Source organism: Canis lupus, assembly GCF_048164855.1.
Source record: "Canis lupus baileyi chromosome 15 unlocalized genomic scaffold, mCanLup2.hap1 SUPER_15_unloc_3, whole genome shotgun sequence".
NCBI lineage: Eukaryota > Metazoa > Chordata > Mammalia > Carnivora > Canidae > Canis > Canis lupus.
The window spans coordinates 1-18,446 of record NW_027326422.1 but is presented as its reverse complement, the minus strand read 5'-3'; the positions used below and the strand labels follow the sequence as shown (position 1 = coordinate 18,446).

General features: G+C 37.7%; 1 protein-coding gene across 1 annotated transcript in view; it reads left to right on the top strand.

The window, feature by feature from the left end:
* The window catches only part of LOC140629508 (cullin-1-like), a 29,437-nt gene extending 11,040 nt beyond the window's left edge, over positions 1 to 18,397 (top strand). Inside the window, exons 2-8 of the mRNA XM_072819027.1 lie at positions 5,971 to 6,145; positions 8,193 to 8,360; positions 11,901 to 11,951; positions 12,145 to 12,235; positions 13,180 to 13,343; positions 16,841 to 17,003; positions 18,251 to 18,397. Of these exons, the coding sequence (XP_072675128.1) occupies positions 5,971 to 6,145; positions 8,193 to 8,360; positions 11,901 to 11,951; positions 12,145 to 12,235; positions 13,180 to 13,343; positions 16,841 to 17,003; positions 18,251 to 18,396 (958 nt within the window). The 3' untranslated portion in view covers position 18,397. The remainder of the gene's footprint in view (positions 1 to 5,970; positions 6,146 to 8,192; positions 8,361 to 11,900; positions 11,952 to 12,144; positions 12,236 to 13,179; positions 13,344 to 16,840; positions 17,004 to 18,250) is intronic.
* The last annotated feature ends 49 nt before the right edge of the window (positions 18,398 to 18,446 follow it).

Genomic DNA, 18,446 nt, shown 5'->3' with positions numbered 1-18,446 from the left:
CTCTCCCTCTGACCCCCCACCCTGCTCTCTCTCATCTTTAAAAAGAAAGATCCTTTGCCTGTTTTGTAATTGGGTTGTCTTTTTTATTGAATTGTAAGGGTTTTTTATACTAAACACAAATACTTTATCAGATACATGGTCTACAGATATTTTCTCCCATTCTGTAGATTGACTTTTCATTTTTTTGATTGTTTGATGCAAAAGTTTTAAATGTTGATGAAGTCCAATTCATTGACTCCCCCCCCCCCTTTGGTTGCTTCTCCTTTTGTTGTTATGTCTAAGGATCCCTTGCTAATCCCAAGGTCATGATTTAGTCTTATGTCGTCTTCTACATGGTTTATAATTTTAGCGTACATGTTTAGGTCTTTGATCCATTTTGAGTTTCTATAGTATAAGGTGGAAAATTCATTCATTTGCATGTGCCTGTCTTAGTTGTCCCAGCGCCAGTTGTTGAAAGTCCCTTTTCCCCCATTGAAAGGCCTTGGCCCCTTGGTAGAAAATCCTTGTCCACAGGCACATGGGTTTATTTCTGGATTCTCAGTTCTGTTCCACTGATCTGTATGTCTGTCCTTTGCCAGTGCCTCTCTGTCTTGATGACTGTGGTTTGTAGAAAGTTTTGGAATCTTGAAGTATGAGTACTCCAGCTTTGTTTTTTCAAGGTTGTTTTGGGTTTCCTTGCAATTTCATATGAATTTTAGAACCAGCTTGTCACTTCTACAAAGAAACCAACTGGGATGCCGATGGGGATTGCATTGGATATGTATATCAATTTGTGGACCATTGCCAGAATGTCCTCCTACCTTTTCTAGTGTAAGTATATAAAGGCATAAATTTCTCGAAAGAATTTTTACCTTTGTTCCACAAATTTTGATAGGTTTTATTTTCATTATTATTTAGTTCAAAATATTTTATAATTTTCCTTGTTATTGCTTTTTTGACTCTTAAATCATATAGAAATGTTGGGGATCCCTGGGTGGCACAGTGGTTTGGCTCCTGCCTTTGGCCCAGGGCGTGATCCTGGAGACCCAGGATCGAATCCCACGTCAGGCTCCCGGTGCATGGAGCCTGCTTCTCCCTCTGCCTATGTCTCTGCCTCTCTCTCTCTCTCCCTGTGTGACTATCATAAATAAATAAAAATTAAAAAAAAAAAAAAAAAGAAAGAAACCAAGGAAAAAAAAAAAAAGAAAGAAACCAAGGGGGAGAAACAGAAAATTCTCTAGGTGTGAAATAAAATGTTTAAAGTAAACAGCAAATTTGACATTGATTCTTTCAGAATCAATTAACTAGAAAGTTTGAACAAAGATAAAGTGATAGAACAGAACTGAAGACCTGAATTGAGGTATGGAAGGTGACATGAAAATGTTTGACATACCTGTAGTGGAAAATAGAACAGAAATATTTGAAGAGATGGCAACCCGAGAATTTTCTGGAATTGGTGGAAGGCAAAAAGTATGCATGTCAAATTTCTAGGTAACCAAATGAAGTATATTAATCCAGAATGATGTAAGAACTACGACAGAATAACAAATCCATCAATCCAATAGAAAGAAAAAGAAAATACAAAACAAAATAAGGTGATAAAAATTAATCCAAATAGCAATGTATAAAACAGTATATTTATATTTTGGTTTTATGATAAAACCAAACTTATCCATCGGAAATTGTCCGACTCCATTTTAAAGAGTGCATTTTGCTGTGGTTTGCATCGACACACCAAGAAAGAGAGATATAAAGTTGCAGATATAAATTGCAGATTAAGAAATGGAACAAACGTATTGAGGTAAATTCTAACCATACATCTGATCCGGTGGATTTTCTGAGGCATGATTGTGAAGAGTGACCACGATTACCTCCTAGTAATAAAAAAACAAATAATCAGGAATATTATTCAAAGTTTATATACTTGTTAACAGGGCCTCAAAATATATGACGTATTTCAGAGACATATAAGAGAGAAACTGGCAAATCTATAATTAGGAAGATTTCCATTAAAAAATTCTCAGTAATTAATAAACAGACAAATGACCAAGATTTGAAAAACAGAATGCTCTAATGGGTTCCTGTTTTCAACAGTAAGAGAATGGATATTTTTTTAAGCACATGTAAAGAAAATCACATTCAGCTATATGTCTCATCACATATTTAAGAAACTAGCAAAGAAATAATATTCTCTGATTCATTCTAAAATGAAATTAAAGGGTTTTTTTAAAAAGTTAAAAAAAATCACTTTGGAAATCTAAAAAATCCTAAACAACTCTTAAGAGACCTAAAAAATGGAAAAGAGAAAAGACAACTGAACAATAAGGGAAACCCATGCATATCAGACCTAAGTGATGTACCCAGAGTGGTGTGAAGAAGAAAATCTGTTTTAAATGCTTACATTAAGAACAAAAATACCAAGCTAACAGATCAGGGCAGGGTTTTCTAGAGAATAATACAAAGAAGTACATTTTTAAAAAGAAGTAAAAACCCCCAAACTGATTCTTTGCACAATTAATCATAACATTTAAAATAAATATATCACAGAAAACAGGTTTTTTAAGAGTTCAGACAACTGGGCAAGTATACTTGAAAACTTCACTGAAATGGACGGCTTTCTAGAAATAGTAATACCTAGAGTGGGGAAAGGATAGACCATGTCATATGTGGTTTGTGAACCATTGCATAGCCGTGCAGGGAAATATGAAATTATAATTGTTCTTCATACACAATTTTACTTTAGTTAGATTAGAAATCTCAGTGTGAAATCAGTTGTGAAAGACAATGCACTAGTGCCTTGACAGAGAAGAGGATTTCCTAAGTAAGAATTAAAATGTAAACTGTAAAAGAAAATTTGAATAAACTTGATGACAAATTAAGAATTTCTCTTTATATGGTGCTTTTCATAAAAAAAAGTTAGGCTACAAACTACAAGAAGATAATAACTGGACTATATAATTGATACAGCAGGGATTTTCATAGTAAACTGCCAAGTCAAAGTGGCAACTCAGTATTTGTCGGTCTGTAATACTTATTTTTTAATATTTATTTGAGAGAGACCAAGCATGAGCAGGGGGAGGGGGCAGAGGGAGAGGGACAAGCATACTCCCTGCTGAGCATGGAGCCCAACTTAATACCCTATCCCAGGACACTGGGATCATGACCTGAGCCAATAGCAGACACTTAACCAACTGAATCACCCAGGCGCCCCAATATACTTGTTTTTAAAGATGTTTTTCAGGCAAAATTCACATACTGCAAAGTACACAGATCTTAAATAGATTGTTTGAATTTTTTGAAAGATCTATACACCCAGGTAAACCATATCCTACTCAAGATACATAGAGTTCCCTGGAGCCCCTGATGGTCCATTTTCACCCTCTAAGGAGGAAGAAATCACTCCTGATTTCTATCAGTAGATTAGTTTAGCCTAATCTCATGTGAATGGAACCATACATAGCTGGCTTTTTCCCTTTAACAAGTTTTTTTGTTTGTTTGTTTTTTTGTTAAAGATTTTATTTATTTATTCATGAGAGACACACAGAGAGAGTCAGAGACACAGGCAGAGGGAGAAGCAGGCTCCATGTAGGGAGCCTGATGCGGGACTTGATCCCGGGACTCCAGGATCCCGCCCTGGGCCAAAGGCAGCGCTAAACCTCTGAGCCACCCAGGGATCCCCCCTTCAACAGGTTTTTAAAACTGATTTGTAACAGTTCATTTTTTAAACTGCTGAGTGGGATTCTATTCCAGGCATGTATCTAAAAATGTTACCCTTTGCACAGGAAAAACTGCAGAGTGGTTCTATCATGTTCTACTCTCATCAGTGTCCAAGCAAACTGTTTTTGAAAAGAATGTGAAAGATAGGACAGAGAATGTACAGGAAAGGAAATAAAAACAATAAACTCCTAGGCTACTCCATCTCCCTGTAATCAGAGAAATGCTGATGACAACCGAGACGAGGGACGCCGGAGGGCTCAGTGGTTGAGCGCCTGCCTTCTGCTCAGGGCGTGATCTAGGATTCCCAGGTTCGAGTCCCACGTCAGGCTCCTTGCTTGGAGCCTGCTTCTCCCTCTGCCCATGTCTCTGCCTCTCTCTGTGTGTGTCTCCCATGAATAAATAAAAAAAAATCTTTATTAAAAAAAAAGAAAGAAAACCGCGATGAGCCATGGTTTGGATGTGTGGGAGAGACTATAGGCAATGAAATGTGTGCACCTCTGGTGACACCTAAGGACTTGTAGAGCACATCTGGCAAGGTGTAGTCAAGTGCATGGTGGCCCTCCTGTCACCTGGCAACTCTGTGCTATGAGAAACTTAAACATATATGTGAGGGAACTTGATAGTACTGTTCTTTGCAGTTTTGTCAGTGCCCAAACTTGTAGCCCACCACGTGATCATTAATAGGGCCCATCAACAGGAAGAGGGATAGCTGCCTGTAGATCTGTACCATAGCTAACGTTTGAGTACAGATGGGATAGTAATACCATGTACAGTTTCGCAGTAAGCTATGAAGACATTCACAGGAGTGCTGTGCACCAAATCACGGGGCTCTTTGCCCCTAGAGGAAGTGGAAGGAGGACTGGCATGAGGGAGGAGGAGGAGGCACACGTTGCAAAATCTGCCCGACTTAATTTCCTAAAAGGTTGAGGTGGAATGTAAGTGGAATGAGACAAGTATGGGAATATGAGATTTGTCCAAACTGGATCATGAATTTATGAGAGTTCGTCGTGTGTTATAATCTGCCATTCTCAGTGCATCTGAAACATTTAATAAAATGATTCACTGTTTTTAAGGAATCCTTCTCTGATTACTGCTGAGGTTGAAGTTTGTTCATTTTTTTGTTGTTTTTGTTTTGTTTTCAGATTTTTGGCCATTTGTATGTATTTCTTTCAGCTTTGGTATTTTCTGTTGGTATATTCTGCCCATGTTCCCGTGGAGGTTAACTTTTTCACATTGTTTTTGATTATTTTAATTGATTAAAGGTAGTAACTCATTAAGGATACCTTTCCCTAAAATGTTTTCACAATTTCAGATTAAGTGTTTTGATGACTTTGCTGAGAAAAGCCTTCTCCAGTCTGAGATCAGGAAAATGTTTGTGTGTATTTTCTTTGTTTTATTGTTTTGGTTTGTATATTTTAATTCTTAATCCATTTGTAACGTATTCTGGAGTATGGAGTTATTTTTTGAAGTTGCCTCAGTCTTTACCCACTAACTTGAAACAAATAGGCCAGAATATTTTGTCTTACTGGATTTTTCTTTCTCAGTCAGTGTTGTTGTCTTTCGATTAGTTTTAGCCCAGTAATACTTCATGCAGACGAACTAAAAGAGTATGAAAAGTTACAACAAAGTAGAGTGGTTTTCTGCCTTAGCCGGCCCATCTTCCCATGCTCGGCAGCCTCCCAGAGCTATTGTCGACTTAGGGGCCTCTTCTGTGACTCCAGCATCTCCGTCCCTCCTAATAGCACAGGAGCCTTGCTCTGTTGTGATTGATCAGTTTAAAATAAAATTTTAGTTATTTTGATATGTATCATGTATATTTCTAGAAATATAGCTAAGAATTAAAATAGACTATGGTTAGAGCTTTTTGGTTTTCTTGAAGGAGGTAATTGCTTCTGTCTCTTGTTTGGAACCTTTGTACCAATGGCCAGTTCTTTTCATGCCTTCTGATACACTCTCGGGACAATATCCCACAAGGTCAGTCGCATTACGTGATCTGAGAAGATAAGATCCCCGTGTTTCCTTGGCGACCTTCCTCAGAACCTTCCTCTGTTCTCAGCAGGCTGCTCCCTGGCCTGTGGACAAGCTTGTAAGTGGGGCTGGTTGACTTCAGCCTTATTGCCCTGTTGATTGGAAGTTTTTTTCCGCTGTAGTTTTTATAGATTTTTGTTGCTATATTGGAAATATTGGTATGAACATATTTTCTTTAAACATCTTTTGGTATTAATCAATGTTGATACTGATGATGCACGTTGATTTCCTTAACTTTTCTCCAAGTCACGTTTACAACTACTGCACGAGTGTTCACCAGTCAAACCAAGCCCGAGGGGCTGGTGTCCCTCCTTCCAAATCAAAAAAGGGACAGACGCCTGGGGGAGCTCAGTTTGTTGGCTTGGAATTATACAAACGACTTAAAGAATTTTTGAAGAATTACTTGACAAATCTTCTTAAGGTAAGAGGTTTTACATATATACTGACCATTTGTAATAGAGTGTAAAAAAGTAGTAGTGAAATGATGATTCTAACATGATTGAATTCTAAATTGCTCGCTGTTATGGGTTCATTGTTTCTGGCATTGATGTGTGCATTTTGCTATTGCTTAGTCTTTGACCTGTTGTCAAGATGAAACTTTCATAAGCCCTTTCCTGTTTTTTTAGTTTGTTAAATGAGAAGTTTTTGGTAGCTATACCAGAGTAGCACTTTCCTAACCATTTTCTATTTGGTCTTTAGAAATTGATGACTCTTAATTTCCAGCATTTAATTATGAATTCAGATGACCTATGTTGTGTTTCGAACCCAGTGTGTTGTTTTGTATACAGACGTATAATAAATGATCATAAGGTTTTCTAACCTTTGGAAATCACATTTTTCCAGTGTGACTTTGCTTTTTACACATGGTCACGTAGTATGTTTCAGAACTACGATGAAATCGTGCCCTTGGCTAGGATGGTTCTGGCAGTGATGTTTTTCATCTTCATCTTCTGCCTTCATCTCCATCCTCTGTAGCAAGGGCAGTGTGGTGCCTTCCATCCAGCCACAGGATGGACAAGTGGCTCCTTCATCTAGTGCTACCCATATCACATAGAGTGAGTGAAGACATCTCTACTTTCTACCTTGGGGAAATTTGTGCTGTGTATATCTTTTAAAGATTTTTTTATTTACACAGATCCTAGGCAAAAATTTCAGCAGGCTTCAAAATTGCTTTCTTAATATATTTTACGAGGTAATTGGAAACCTATTATCATTCTAACAGACCATAGTTGATTGACCACAAATTGTGGCTAAAATGTTCATGATCCCTAAACAGTGTTTGTAATGTTTTGCTGAAACCACAGTGTCCCTATTTTTATTCATAACATTTTGTAAAGTGAACACTGGAATTAATTATTCTTCAGCATTAAAATGAGGAACACTAGTAGTATATTGTACTGTATGAAAGTATTGGTAGCTGTGCTGTATCAGTGATCTTTTTTGCCTTTTTTTTTTTAAACTAAAAGGTCATGTACTATAATTCAGAGTGACTTAGCTTTACATTTAATAGTTCATTCCTTATGTAAATTTAAATGAACAAAAACATGATTGTCTGAAGATAATGATCAGGTTTTCATGTGGCTTGTTTGGGTCATTTGTGTACCACATATTTGTCAAGACTTCTTACTCTGGTGGGAGACGAGGCTGAGCCAAGGGGGTGGCATGCCCGGAGCCTCAGGTCCCAGCAGGACTGTGTCCCTCCTGCTTTTACCTTGGTGCTTTTCTGCTACAGTATATATGTATACTGTATCCATAGTAGTGAAACATGCAGTTTTTAAAGGGTACACTTTACTTTGTAGATGTCATTAAAACCTGAGAAAAAATGTCAAGTTGCTTCTTCACATAAAAAAATTGTGGTTTAAGTTGTGGAAATCTTGGTAAAAATAATTTTGGTAAATGCACAGATTTTCCCCTCGAGATCTTGTTAAAGAAGAAATATTGCACCATTATACTTTATTTTTTACAGAGACGTAACAGATTACCACAAAAACTATATATTTATCATTTTTTGGATAAATTTAATGAAGGAGGAAGATGCATTAAAAAATCGAATAGTATTGGCCCCATGGTCTAAATTGTTCATAGGACATTTTAATTTTTAACAGAAAATACCAAAAATAGGGATGATTTGGAGGTAAATTCCTTTGTTAATAAAAATGAATTACTCTCATTCTAACAGTTCAGAGTTCTGTAAAAATAAATAAATGAGAATTCCAGTTTCTTTGTATGAGCATATGTGCATATTTAATACCACTATGAAAAAGTTCCAGTTTGAAGAAGTTCTTATTAAAGTTCTCTCTGATCTGATTCTCACAAGCAGATGAGCATGTTTTTGTATACAAAATAAAAAGCTCATCTGAAACCAAACACAAAAATGTGTTTTAATGCAGATTTGTTTTAGTTAATTTTTATCTTTAACTCATCATGTGACAAATGAGTCCTTAAAGCTTGAGTTAACTTGTTTGTAGGATGGAGAAGATTTGATGGATGAGAGTGTACTGAAGTTCTACACTCAACAGTGGGAGGATTACCGATTTTCAAGCAAAGTGCTGAATGGAATTTGTGCCTACCTCAATAGACATTGGGTTCGCCGTGAATGTGACGAGGGACGAAAAGGAATCTATGAGATCTATTCTGTAAGATTCTTTTATTTTTTTTTTTAAACACCTTTCACATGTGTATTTTCTTAGTGATACCTACCTCACCCTGTCAGTAGGGGAATCTAGACCAATATTAAGCTATTTTCATAATAGTAATTAATTTCTTTTGCTTTAATTTATCAATAAATGACTCTTAAATATTTTGTGGCAGGAAAGGGGAAGGATGAATAAATTGGAATTCTAAAATACAGCCTCCACCCTTCTGCATGGACTGATAACAAGTCTCTTCTGCGATCATTTGACCAGCCATCCGGGTCAGCCTGGAACTGTCCCAGTTCTGGCGCTGGACAGCCCACATGCTGGCTCTGTGTCCGGCAGATCGGTCCCTAGCCTGAAACCCAGGTTTTACAGATCAGCCCTCGTGGTCTTTGTGGTTTGGGAAACTGCTCAAGGAGAGGACTATGCTGTGAGATGTTCTCCTGCCTTCTCACTTTACAAAATAATACGCTACGGACAGAGTAAAAAAACCAAGGGGTTCTTTTAGACCCCATGAAAATAGATTTTGAAAAGGCAAAATTTGAATGATTGAATATCATCTTCATTAATTTATTTCTTCAGTCAGGGAAGCTCTTCCTAGGCCCATTGGTTTCCAAAGTGTGGTCCCCCAACCTGCCCCATTATGGACACCTGAGCACCTGTTAGAAATGCAGATTACTGGGCCCCGGCCTTGACTTCCTAGAATCTGTGGAGGTGGGGCCCAGCAGTGTGTCACAGCAGGCCCTCTGGCTGATACTGCCACGCAGTCAGATGGGACCACTGATGTCGTAAAGTGGTGAAGGGTAGGACTCGACCACAGAATGGTCTGTCCGCTCAGAACAGGCCAGCAGATGCACAGTCTATACTCTTCTTGAACCAGTGGTATGAAAATGTCAAGTTCTGCATAATAGGGTTCTCTCCATATCCAAGATTGTTGGTATAATAGCAGTACTTTATTGCTTTACTATTGACAAATTTAATAAAAGAAAAACATAATGGATCACAGATGCAAGACAGACTCTTAACCATTTAAATAGTTCAATTTCTATACAAACTGTTGCTTCATAAAGGTACTCGGTTGTATAGTTTTAACAAAACTTCCTAGATTTAGTGTTTTGATTTGAGCCTTTTGTACTTGCCCTTTTCTTTTCCACTTAGAAATGCTTTCTTGAGACTGAAAGTTGTCAGTGTAGGAATTTGTGATTTGGGTTGATTTCCTCTTGGTGCCACTTTGACCTGAAATATCGCATGTGCCCTGCAATAACATCACAGACTCCTAAAAATCATTCTAATTTAACTTTTTGTGTGTTTTATTCAAGAATAAAGAAAATAGAAGTACAAGCATACCTCAAGATTTGACAGCTCTTATTTTTTTATTTGCTTTGAAACCCATACTTTCTATCTTCTTAAGTCCTGTAGTTACCATTTGGAAATAAGATAGGCAGCCATACTTTTTATTTTAGCAAAGACTAATTAATACCTCTCTCTAGAAACAGTTTCCTTTGTGTGCTGTTCCAGTGAAGCCGATGAATTCATTTACAGTTCAAGCTTCAGTTGACACAGTGAAACAGTTGGGCACAATGATCTCTCATTGTATTTTCTAAAAGTTCCAGAAGGTGGAGATGATTTGTCAGGAAATATAAAGCTTTTCTCTTTTCCTAATAATTCTTTTTTCCTTTTTAATTATAGAACATTATTGTTTTCCTTTTATGTCCACCAGAGGACATAAATTAATTTAATTGTTGATACATTAAAGTGATTGAGCAAAATTTTTTTCTGGATTCTGTTCCTCTGAACTTTATCTGGAGTACCTTTGGCCCTTCTTTCTTATCTTGCCAATTCTCTTCCTTTCTTCCCTCAAAGTGATAAATTATCCAGAGTCAAATTAGACCTGTCTAAGGCTGTCTTACTTTAGAAAAATGTTTGGAAAAAAGTTATTTTTAAAGGTGCAGTATATCTTTACTAGAAGTTCATGGCCATGGCATTGCATTTTCCCTCCTGCCTGACTCCTGCATTAAAGAAGTCTGTAGAGTTGAAAGAATAGCAACAGAGAATTTGCACAGGGAAAATTTATTTTCAAAACAAATGCCCCAGGGTTGCATTTTTCCTCAAAAATGAGGTTCTTCCTCATATTTAGCCTCCGAGCATCTTTTCAGATATCATAGTTTCTAATTTGGAAATCTTATTTTTATGCTAATATTACACGAGTATGTATTGTTCATACTTTATTAAAAATAGTTTTCTCTTAATATGATGGAATCTTGCCATTGGCAACAAAATGGGTGGATCTGAAGAGTATAATGCTAAGCAAATCAAGTACCATATGATCTCACTCATATGTGGAATTTAAGAAACAAACCAAAAACAAACAAACAAAAAAAGACAAACCGAAAAACAGACTTTTAACTATAGAGAATAAGCTGATAGTTACCAGAGGGGGAAGTAGGTGGGAGCAAGGGGAAAATAGGTGATGGGAATTAAGAAGTGCACCTACTGTGATGAACAGGGAGTAATGTGTAGAATTGCTGGACACTGGAAACTAATATAACACTGTTAACTATACTGGAATTAAAATTTTTTAAAATAATACATTTAAAAATAGTTTTTTATTAAATATTGCTTTCATGTTGTCTCTTTTTTGTGTCGTAGAAATATCACTCAGTGAAAGTTCATTACATAAATTATTACGTACAATCTTTTCTGAAATACAAGTCTTACATAAACCCAGCTTTATCTGTGGTTAAATTTGGGAAAAATAAGAGTGAATGCATTTATGTTTAAGTTCCTCAGCAATTTGTATTAGTAGTGAATTGTTATAAATTTGACTTATACTCTGAAAAATACCTTTCTTAACAAACAGCTTAAAAATAGTGAATGAATTACAACATTTCTCTTGTGGGGGACATTTTTATAGTGATTTTCTGTGGGAAGTTTTAAAAACTTTTAAAAATCCTTCAAAGAACCACCACCACCCCCACCACCCCACACACACACACAAAATACAAGTAAAATGAGAAATCTGAGTGATTCATGGAGAGTAAACTGCATCTATGCAGTGTCCATTTTGGTATATTTACAGTTGTATGCATCCATGCAACATAAATCACCACAATTATGATACAGAACTTGCTAATTTTTTATTGTCTATTACTTATTTTACTGAGTATTAGGAAACAATGATAAATGGAATTACCTTCATTAAGTGTGTTAGGTTAGAAATTAAATTTGGGCCAAAGAACAGTGTTAGAGGTTGAATCCACTGTTGTCCTATAAGCTGATATGTATTTTCTCCTAAAATCCAGATTTTCCTCTTTATCTTAATTATTGAAATGCAGGCTAATAAACATCTGTACTCTGATATTTCCTGAAGTTGTTAACTCAAGTCAGTGTCTCTCATTTCATCACAATGATAGATTTTTACCCCGTTATGATCTAGAAATACTGATCAGTGAGATTCAGTCTGATTCCTAGGACTTTAGTCTTAGAAAAACATAGTGAAAGTATAGACATTTTATGCTTCTCCTTTTTCTTTTCATCCAGCTTGCATTGGTGACTTGGAGAGATTGTCTGTTCAGGCCACTGAATAAACAGGTACCTGCTTGTGTGAGTGTGCATGTTGCCCTTTCAAAATCCCCAGGTTTGTTCCTTAGGCATTGTCTCCCCCTTCCTTTAGAATGTCCTGTGAGTATCTCTCGTCTTGCATTGTCAGTGGACTCGATCTCAGAGATGTGTAGTAATATGCACACTACAGTCTATGACCCACACGTCTCTTTTCTTTATCAAGGTAACGAATGCTGTTTTAAAACTGATTGAAAAGGAAAGAAACGGTGAAACCATCAATACAAGACTGATAAGTGGAGTTGTACAGTCTTATGGTAAATATTTTCCCTTTAATTTATTCAGTTTTTGTATCAAATGATAGTTGTAACAGTATCCCAGCAGATTCATTTACAGATATTTTAGATTTAAGAATATTGTTTGAATTTACACAGGTACTCAGAATTCTCTTTAAGTTAGTGTGATTCTGTTTGATTTTACCCCATCATAAAAATTGTTTGATCTTTGCACCTTAGGGCAATTTTGAAGATTTAGACATTTGAATAATTTTCTGGTCTACTGAATTACTGTATATAACACTATGATAGAGTGTCATTAATGGAGCAGAATGATAAACAGAAATCTTGCTATCGGTTTGAAAAATTGAGGTTGAGAAACCGATAAACGAAGTGTTTTAAAAACTTAGGAGGATCGTATTTTCTCTGAAAGTTTAAATTTAGCCCTCTTTAGGGAGCAGGTAAAATCAATGAAGGGGATTACAAGCTATAAACATCTAGGTATAAAGTCATGGGGTGTAAGGAGCAGCATAGAGAATGTAGGCAATATTGTACTAACTCTAAGGGACGGATAAGGACCTAACTGTGGGGACCATCTAGTAACGTACACAAATACCAGATCACTGTGATGTACCCCTGAAACCAGTAGGCTGTTGTATGTCAGTTATACTTCAATTAAAAAATAAATGTCATGTGTATTATTTTTAAGCTTTTAGAAATACAAAAGTTTTTTAAATAAGCTGCATGATAACTTTGAAGCATGCCTGGCCATGAGTCAGAATTACTTGCTTCTATGTCTTGGATCTTCTGTCTTTTTCTCTCATTGAAACCGTGTACTTTAGTACCAGTGAATAGCACATTTACCCTATGCCTTATCATTTTCCATTTAGCTTTTATAAATATAAACTGAATGCTACACCCAGGTATGTTGTGTAAAGTGTAACAAAAACTGGGGTAATTGAAATATAGTTCCTATTTATTTCTAGTGGAATTGGGGCTGAATGAAGACGATGCATTTGCCAAGGGCCCTACGCTGACAGTGTACAAAGAGTCCTTTGAATCTCAGTTTTTGGCTGACACGGAGAGATTCTATACCAGGGAGAGCACTGAATTCTTGCAGCAGAACCCAGTTACTGAGTATATGAAAAAGGTAAGCTTAAATATGGCACTTAGAGTAGACTAAGTTACAGTAGTTACTGCCGCTCCAGTGAGTGAGTCCTTTTCATGTAGGCAGCTTTCTTTGCAGGTCACTTCTCAGGCCTTGTTGTCCTGTCATGTCATAGCAGGTGCAGATGCTTCCACCCAGTGCACCAAGAAGCTTTTATAAACTCATCTGATAACCATGGCTCCGTATTCTCTGTGCTGCTCTGAGGGCAGAACTGTGACAGCCATGTGACTTTTGTGTTCTGAGCTGTCTCTCCTAGCGTGTGTGTGTTTCTGATGGGAGCCACAGTCCTGTGTCAATGAGAAAGTAAGTTTTTAAGAAACACCTATTACTGGATTTGCAAACTTTAAGCTCTTGTTTTTTCACTTCTGAAATATTCTCCAACAATCTCTAGTACAGCCTCACATTTATAGTAAAGCAGGTCCTTCTGAAACTACAGGATATAGGATTAATCATAAACTGTGTACCATCAATCTTTTTCTGTACTAGGTATGTTACGGCAAAGTTCTAGTGTAATTGTTTTCTTGTTCTCCTTGGGAATATGGGTGTCCTGGACTTACCACTGTGAGGAATGACCAAAGTTCAGAACCCGCAAACCCATTCTGTAAAGGGTCGGGTAGCAGATTTTGAGACTTGTGCTCACTCTACGTGGTCTCTGTTGCAACCGTTTAGCTCTGCCATTGTCATGAACAAAGCAGCCGTGGTGACATCTAAACACGTGAGTGTCGCTGTGTTCCAGTGAAATTTTACCTCCAGGCAGGATTTGGCCCGGAGTGTTTAGTTTGCTGACCCCTGACTGAGAGGTACACGATTTCCTGGGAGTCCAGCTAACGGTACCTGATCTCCGCTTTGCCCTTTATTCTCTCTTCACTGGGAGAGCACAGGGAGTGACCACAGAGCCCCCCAACTGAGTTGATCTGCTCACTTACTCAGCACGCAGAGTAAGTGAACAGATCAACTCAGTTGGAGCAACAGGGAACCTCTCTAAGCGCATAGCGCCCCACCCTGTTTATGTGTGCTGTTCTGGTTGCATCTCCCCATAGATCGTGATTAGAAGCTGGAAGCTGAAGGTCCTCGACAAACAAATTTCTGATTCCTCAAAACTAACAAAAATGGACCTCTTCAGAAGAATTACACTTGGAGGAGTAGTAGTTCTCTGTGTCTGTCAGTGGGTTCAGTTAGTTTTTCTGCATGCCAACCAAGAGTGGGGTCTCCTATCAGGGTACACATCGCAGGAGCAGCACAAGGAACTCTCAGAGTTCCCGTCATCTGCGTCAGCCACACTGGGGGAGGTAATCGTAGTCTGGTGTAAGGAAATGTGCTGGTGAGGCCAGAGCTCCATGAGCACCCCCAAAGCAGGGAAATCTGGTTTTTTGTTTGTTTTAAAGATTTTAGATTTTATTTATTTATTCATGAGAGAGAGAGAGGCAGAGACACAGGCAGAGGGAGAAGCAGGCTCCATGCAGGGAGCCCGTTGGGACTCAATCCCTGGACCCCAGGATCATGCCCAGGGCCAAAGGCAGGCTGCTAAACCACTGAGCCACCCAGGGATCCCTGGAAATCTGGTTTTTAAATCAGGCCTGGAACAGCCAAGACAGCTTGAAGAGCAAAGATGTCCAGTGGTCTGGATGTTTCCAAACCAATGTGACCCTGCTTCCTGCATCCTGATGCTCTTACAGGGATTCCTTTCTAGAGGGCTTAACGGTTGGTCCCAAATCCAGTTGGATCTTAACCAAACATAGCTTCTGTCACCTTCTGGAAATCCATAATACAGAGAATCTATAAGCATAAAACTGGAATCTAACCATGTGAACTGTTCTCTTGCATATAGCCTTGGGCTACAAGTCTAGCTCTAAATCCCTGCTCAACCATTTACTGGGAAGTTGACCTTAACCTTTCTGGTCCTCTGTTTCTTCATCTATAAAATGGGAGTAATAATTTTTATAAGTGTTTGGTAGTACACGCATACATCATTCAGAACCTCCAGTAGATGCCTGAGAATATGCAAAACCACAGGATAAAAGGTGGCACAATTTATTTAATAACTTGAGGATAAATTATGTTTAAATTAAAACATTGTCAGGAAATAGAATACAAAACTCATGAATAATATTGAGATAGAGCATGAACCTTTAAGATTCTACTTTTAGCTGCCATCGTGAGCTAGATGTGCAAATTCCTCCTCTGTGTTCCCTTTTCTGTGATGTTTAGGGATATTTTAGTGGAACCACTTGAGACTCTTTGGCTTCTCTGCAATAGGGATGGCTTTGATTAATGAACCCTAAACCACATTTGGGTTAACATATCCCACTGTCTTCGTGTGATTGAAACTAATGTGAGCTACAAAAGATTTATTGACTATTCTAGGTTACTGATGTCTCTCTTTCTCTCTTTCTCTCTCTCTCTCACACACACACACACACACACACACACTTTAAAAATAAAATATACAGGGCAGCATGGGTGGCTCAGCAGTTTAGTGCTGCCTTCAGCCCAGGGCGTGATCCTGGAGACCCGGCATCGAGTACCACGTCCGGCTCCCTGCATGGAGCCTGCTTCTCCCTCTGCCTGTGTCTGTGCCTCTCTCTCTCTCTCTCTCTCTCTCTCTGTGTCTATCATGAATGAATGAATGAATGAATGAATGAATAAATAAATAAATAAATAAATAAATAAATAAATCTATCTATCTTTAAAAAAAATAAAATCATTTTGCAAAGTTTGGTACTTTTATAATACAAAATATAGCTTTTCTTTTTATTCAGATCACCTGAATAATTTGAGATTATCATTGAAATTTTGTCCTTGCTTCCATAGTTTAGTGGTTCCTTGGTGATACTTTACAAAATTTCTGGTGATGCTTTGTAAAATACATGGACTTTCATTTATTTTGCTGCCCTTCTTATGACATCTTTGTTTTCCTCTCTTCCTTGAAGGGAATTGTAAGAACTCGAGATTAATAAATCCACTAGTTACAGAGGCACATACCCAGATTGGCAAAAGAAGCCCATGTTTTTCTTTAAATTTTTTTTAAAAAGTATGATTACTGATAACTATTTCCATGTGGTCGTCATCTCAGGGAATATATTTGTGTGACCCTTGACTTCAGTAGCTTTCGGCCAGAAGTAGGGGTTCTAAATATGGTATCTGTGTATGAGAGATGATCCGTAGGTTTCTCAGATATTTCCCCCAAAAGGTGAAGTGCCATGTATCTGAAGGAAGAAAGGTAGCATAAACGCATTTGAATTGCTCATAGTGATGACCTTGGTAAGTCATTTCAAAGGAGCTGGAGGTAGAAATATACTATAGAGAAAATGAGCACATCATTGACCACTTAAATATGGTTGGTGTTCACCCAAAACCAAAGAACTCCTTCCCTTTTCTCTTAATTTATTAGAGCAGGTTTGTGAGTTTAATTTGCCATTTTTCACGTAACAATTTTTTAGAAACAAACCCAGACTGTTTGCTTGAATTAATTCCTGCAGGCAGAGGCCCGTCTGCTCGAGGAACAGAGAAGGGTCCAGGTCTACCTTCATGAAAGCACACAAGATGAACTAGCAAGGAAGTGTGAGCAAGTGCTCATTGAAAAACACTTGGAAATTTTCCACACAGAATTCCAGAACTTGTTGGATGCTGACAAAAATGAAGGTGAGCCTCTCAGACTTTCAGGACATGTGCATGTCTATTATGACCTACAGTTTTGACATTGTTTGAAATTCTAGACTCAGAGGTAACAATATCACCAACATCAATCACTTTCTGAAAGATTAACATGTGAGTGTGCATTTACCTTGTGTGTAGATTTCAGGCCTCTGTAGAGTGTTTTGGGTATAACTTTCGGGGGCAGGGAGAGCATCTTTGCAGTTCCACTGGGAATATAACTTGTTGCATACACTTCAGCATGAAATGATACTACCCCCGATTTTTTTCTTGAGGATTTTTATTTTGAAAATTCTTCAAGGGATCCCTGGATGGCGCAGCGGTTTGGCGCCTGCCTTTGGCCCACGGCGGATCCTGGAGACCTGGGATCGAATCCCACATCGGGCTCCCGGTGCATGGAGCCTGCTTCTCCCTCTGCCTGTGTCTCTACCTCTCTCTCTCTCTCTCTCTCTCTCTCTGTGACTATCATAAATAAATAAAAAATTAAAAATTCTTCAAGATGTGAAGGCTAGTATTTTGTAAAAGTATTTCTTTTACCCTTCAGGTTTTACCAGGACATGTTAGGAACTCAGTAAAAGATTGAAGTTCAAAAGTTTTTTTCTTTGTCCTTCATAAACTAACCATGTGCCACACATGTAGTTAATTTGGGGACCCTTTTGTGACTCACTTGTTTGTAGAGTTGAGATGGATATTCATAAATGCTCCTTAAATGTATTCATTTTTTTAAAATAAATATTTGAGGGATGCCTGGGTGACTCTGGTTGAGAGTCTGCCTTCGGCTCAGGTCATGGTCCTGCGTCAGGTTCCCTACAGGGAGCCTGTTTCTCGCTCTGCCTGTGTTTCTGCCTCTCTCTGTGTCTTTCATAAATAAATAATCTTAAAATAAATATTTGAGTGCCTATTATGTATCTAACATAAATAATATCTCAAGCTTGAGAATTTTAGGTAGCATCAGAAACACTTTCTGATAAAACGATGTTTTTTCTCTGTTATTTTGGTGGTTTCTCATACTAAAGGGAAAAAATAAACTTTTACAATAGGACAACTTCATTGTTGTTTTCAGCTTAATATACAAAGGACAAAATATTTGGCTATAATTAAAACATTTTTGATTATTTAGATCTGAAAACACCGTTTTATTTCAAGGTATTTTTCATCACAGTATAAATACATACTTAGTACAATGGATATGTAAAGTTTATTCCGTGTATAATGGTGGCACCTTCTTCTTTCAGATTTGGGTCGCATGTATAATCTTGTATCTAGAATCCAGGATGGCCTAGGAGAATTGAAAAAACTTCTAGAGACACACATTCATAATCAGGGTCTTGCGGCAATTGAAAAATGTGGAGAAGCTGCTTTAAATGTAAGTACTGTGTAATTGGAAATCAGTCAGGCCTAACCATTTCCACACAGGAACTGCAGACATGT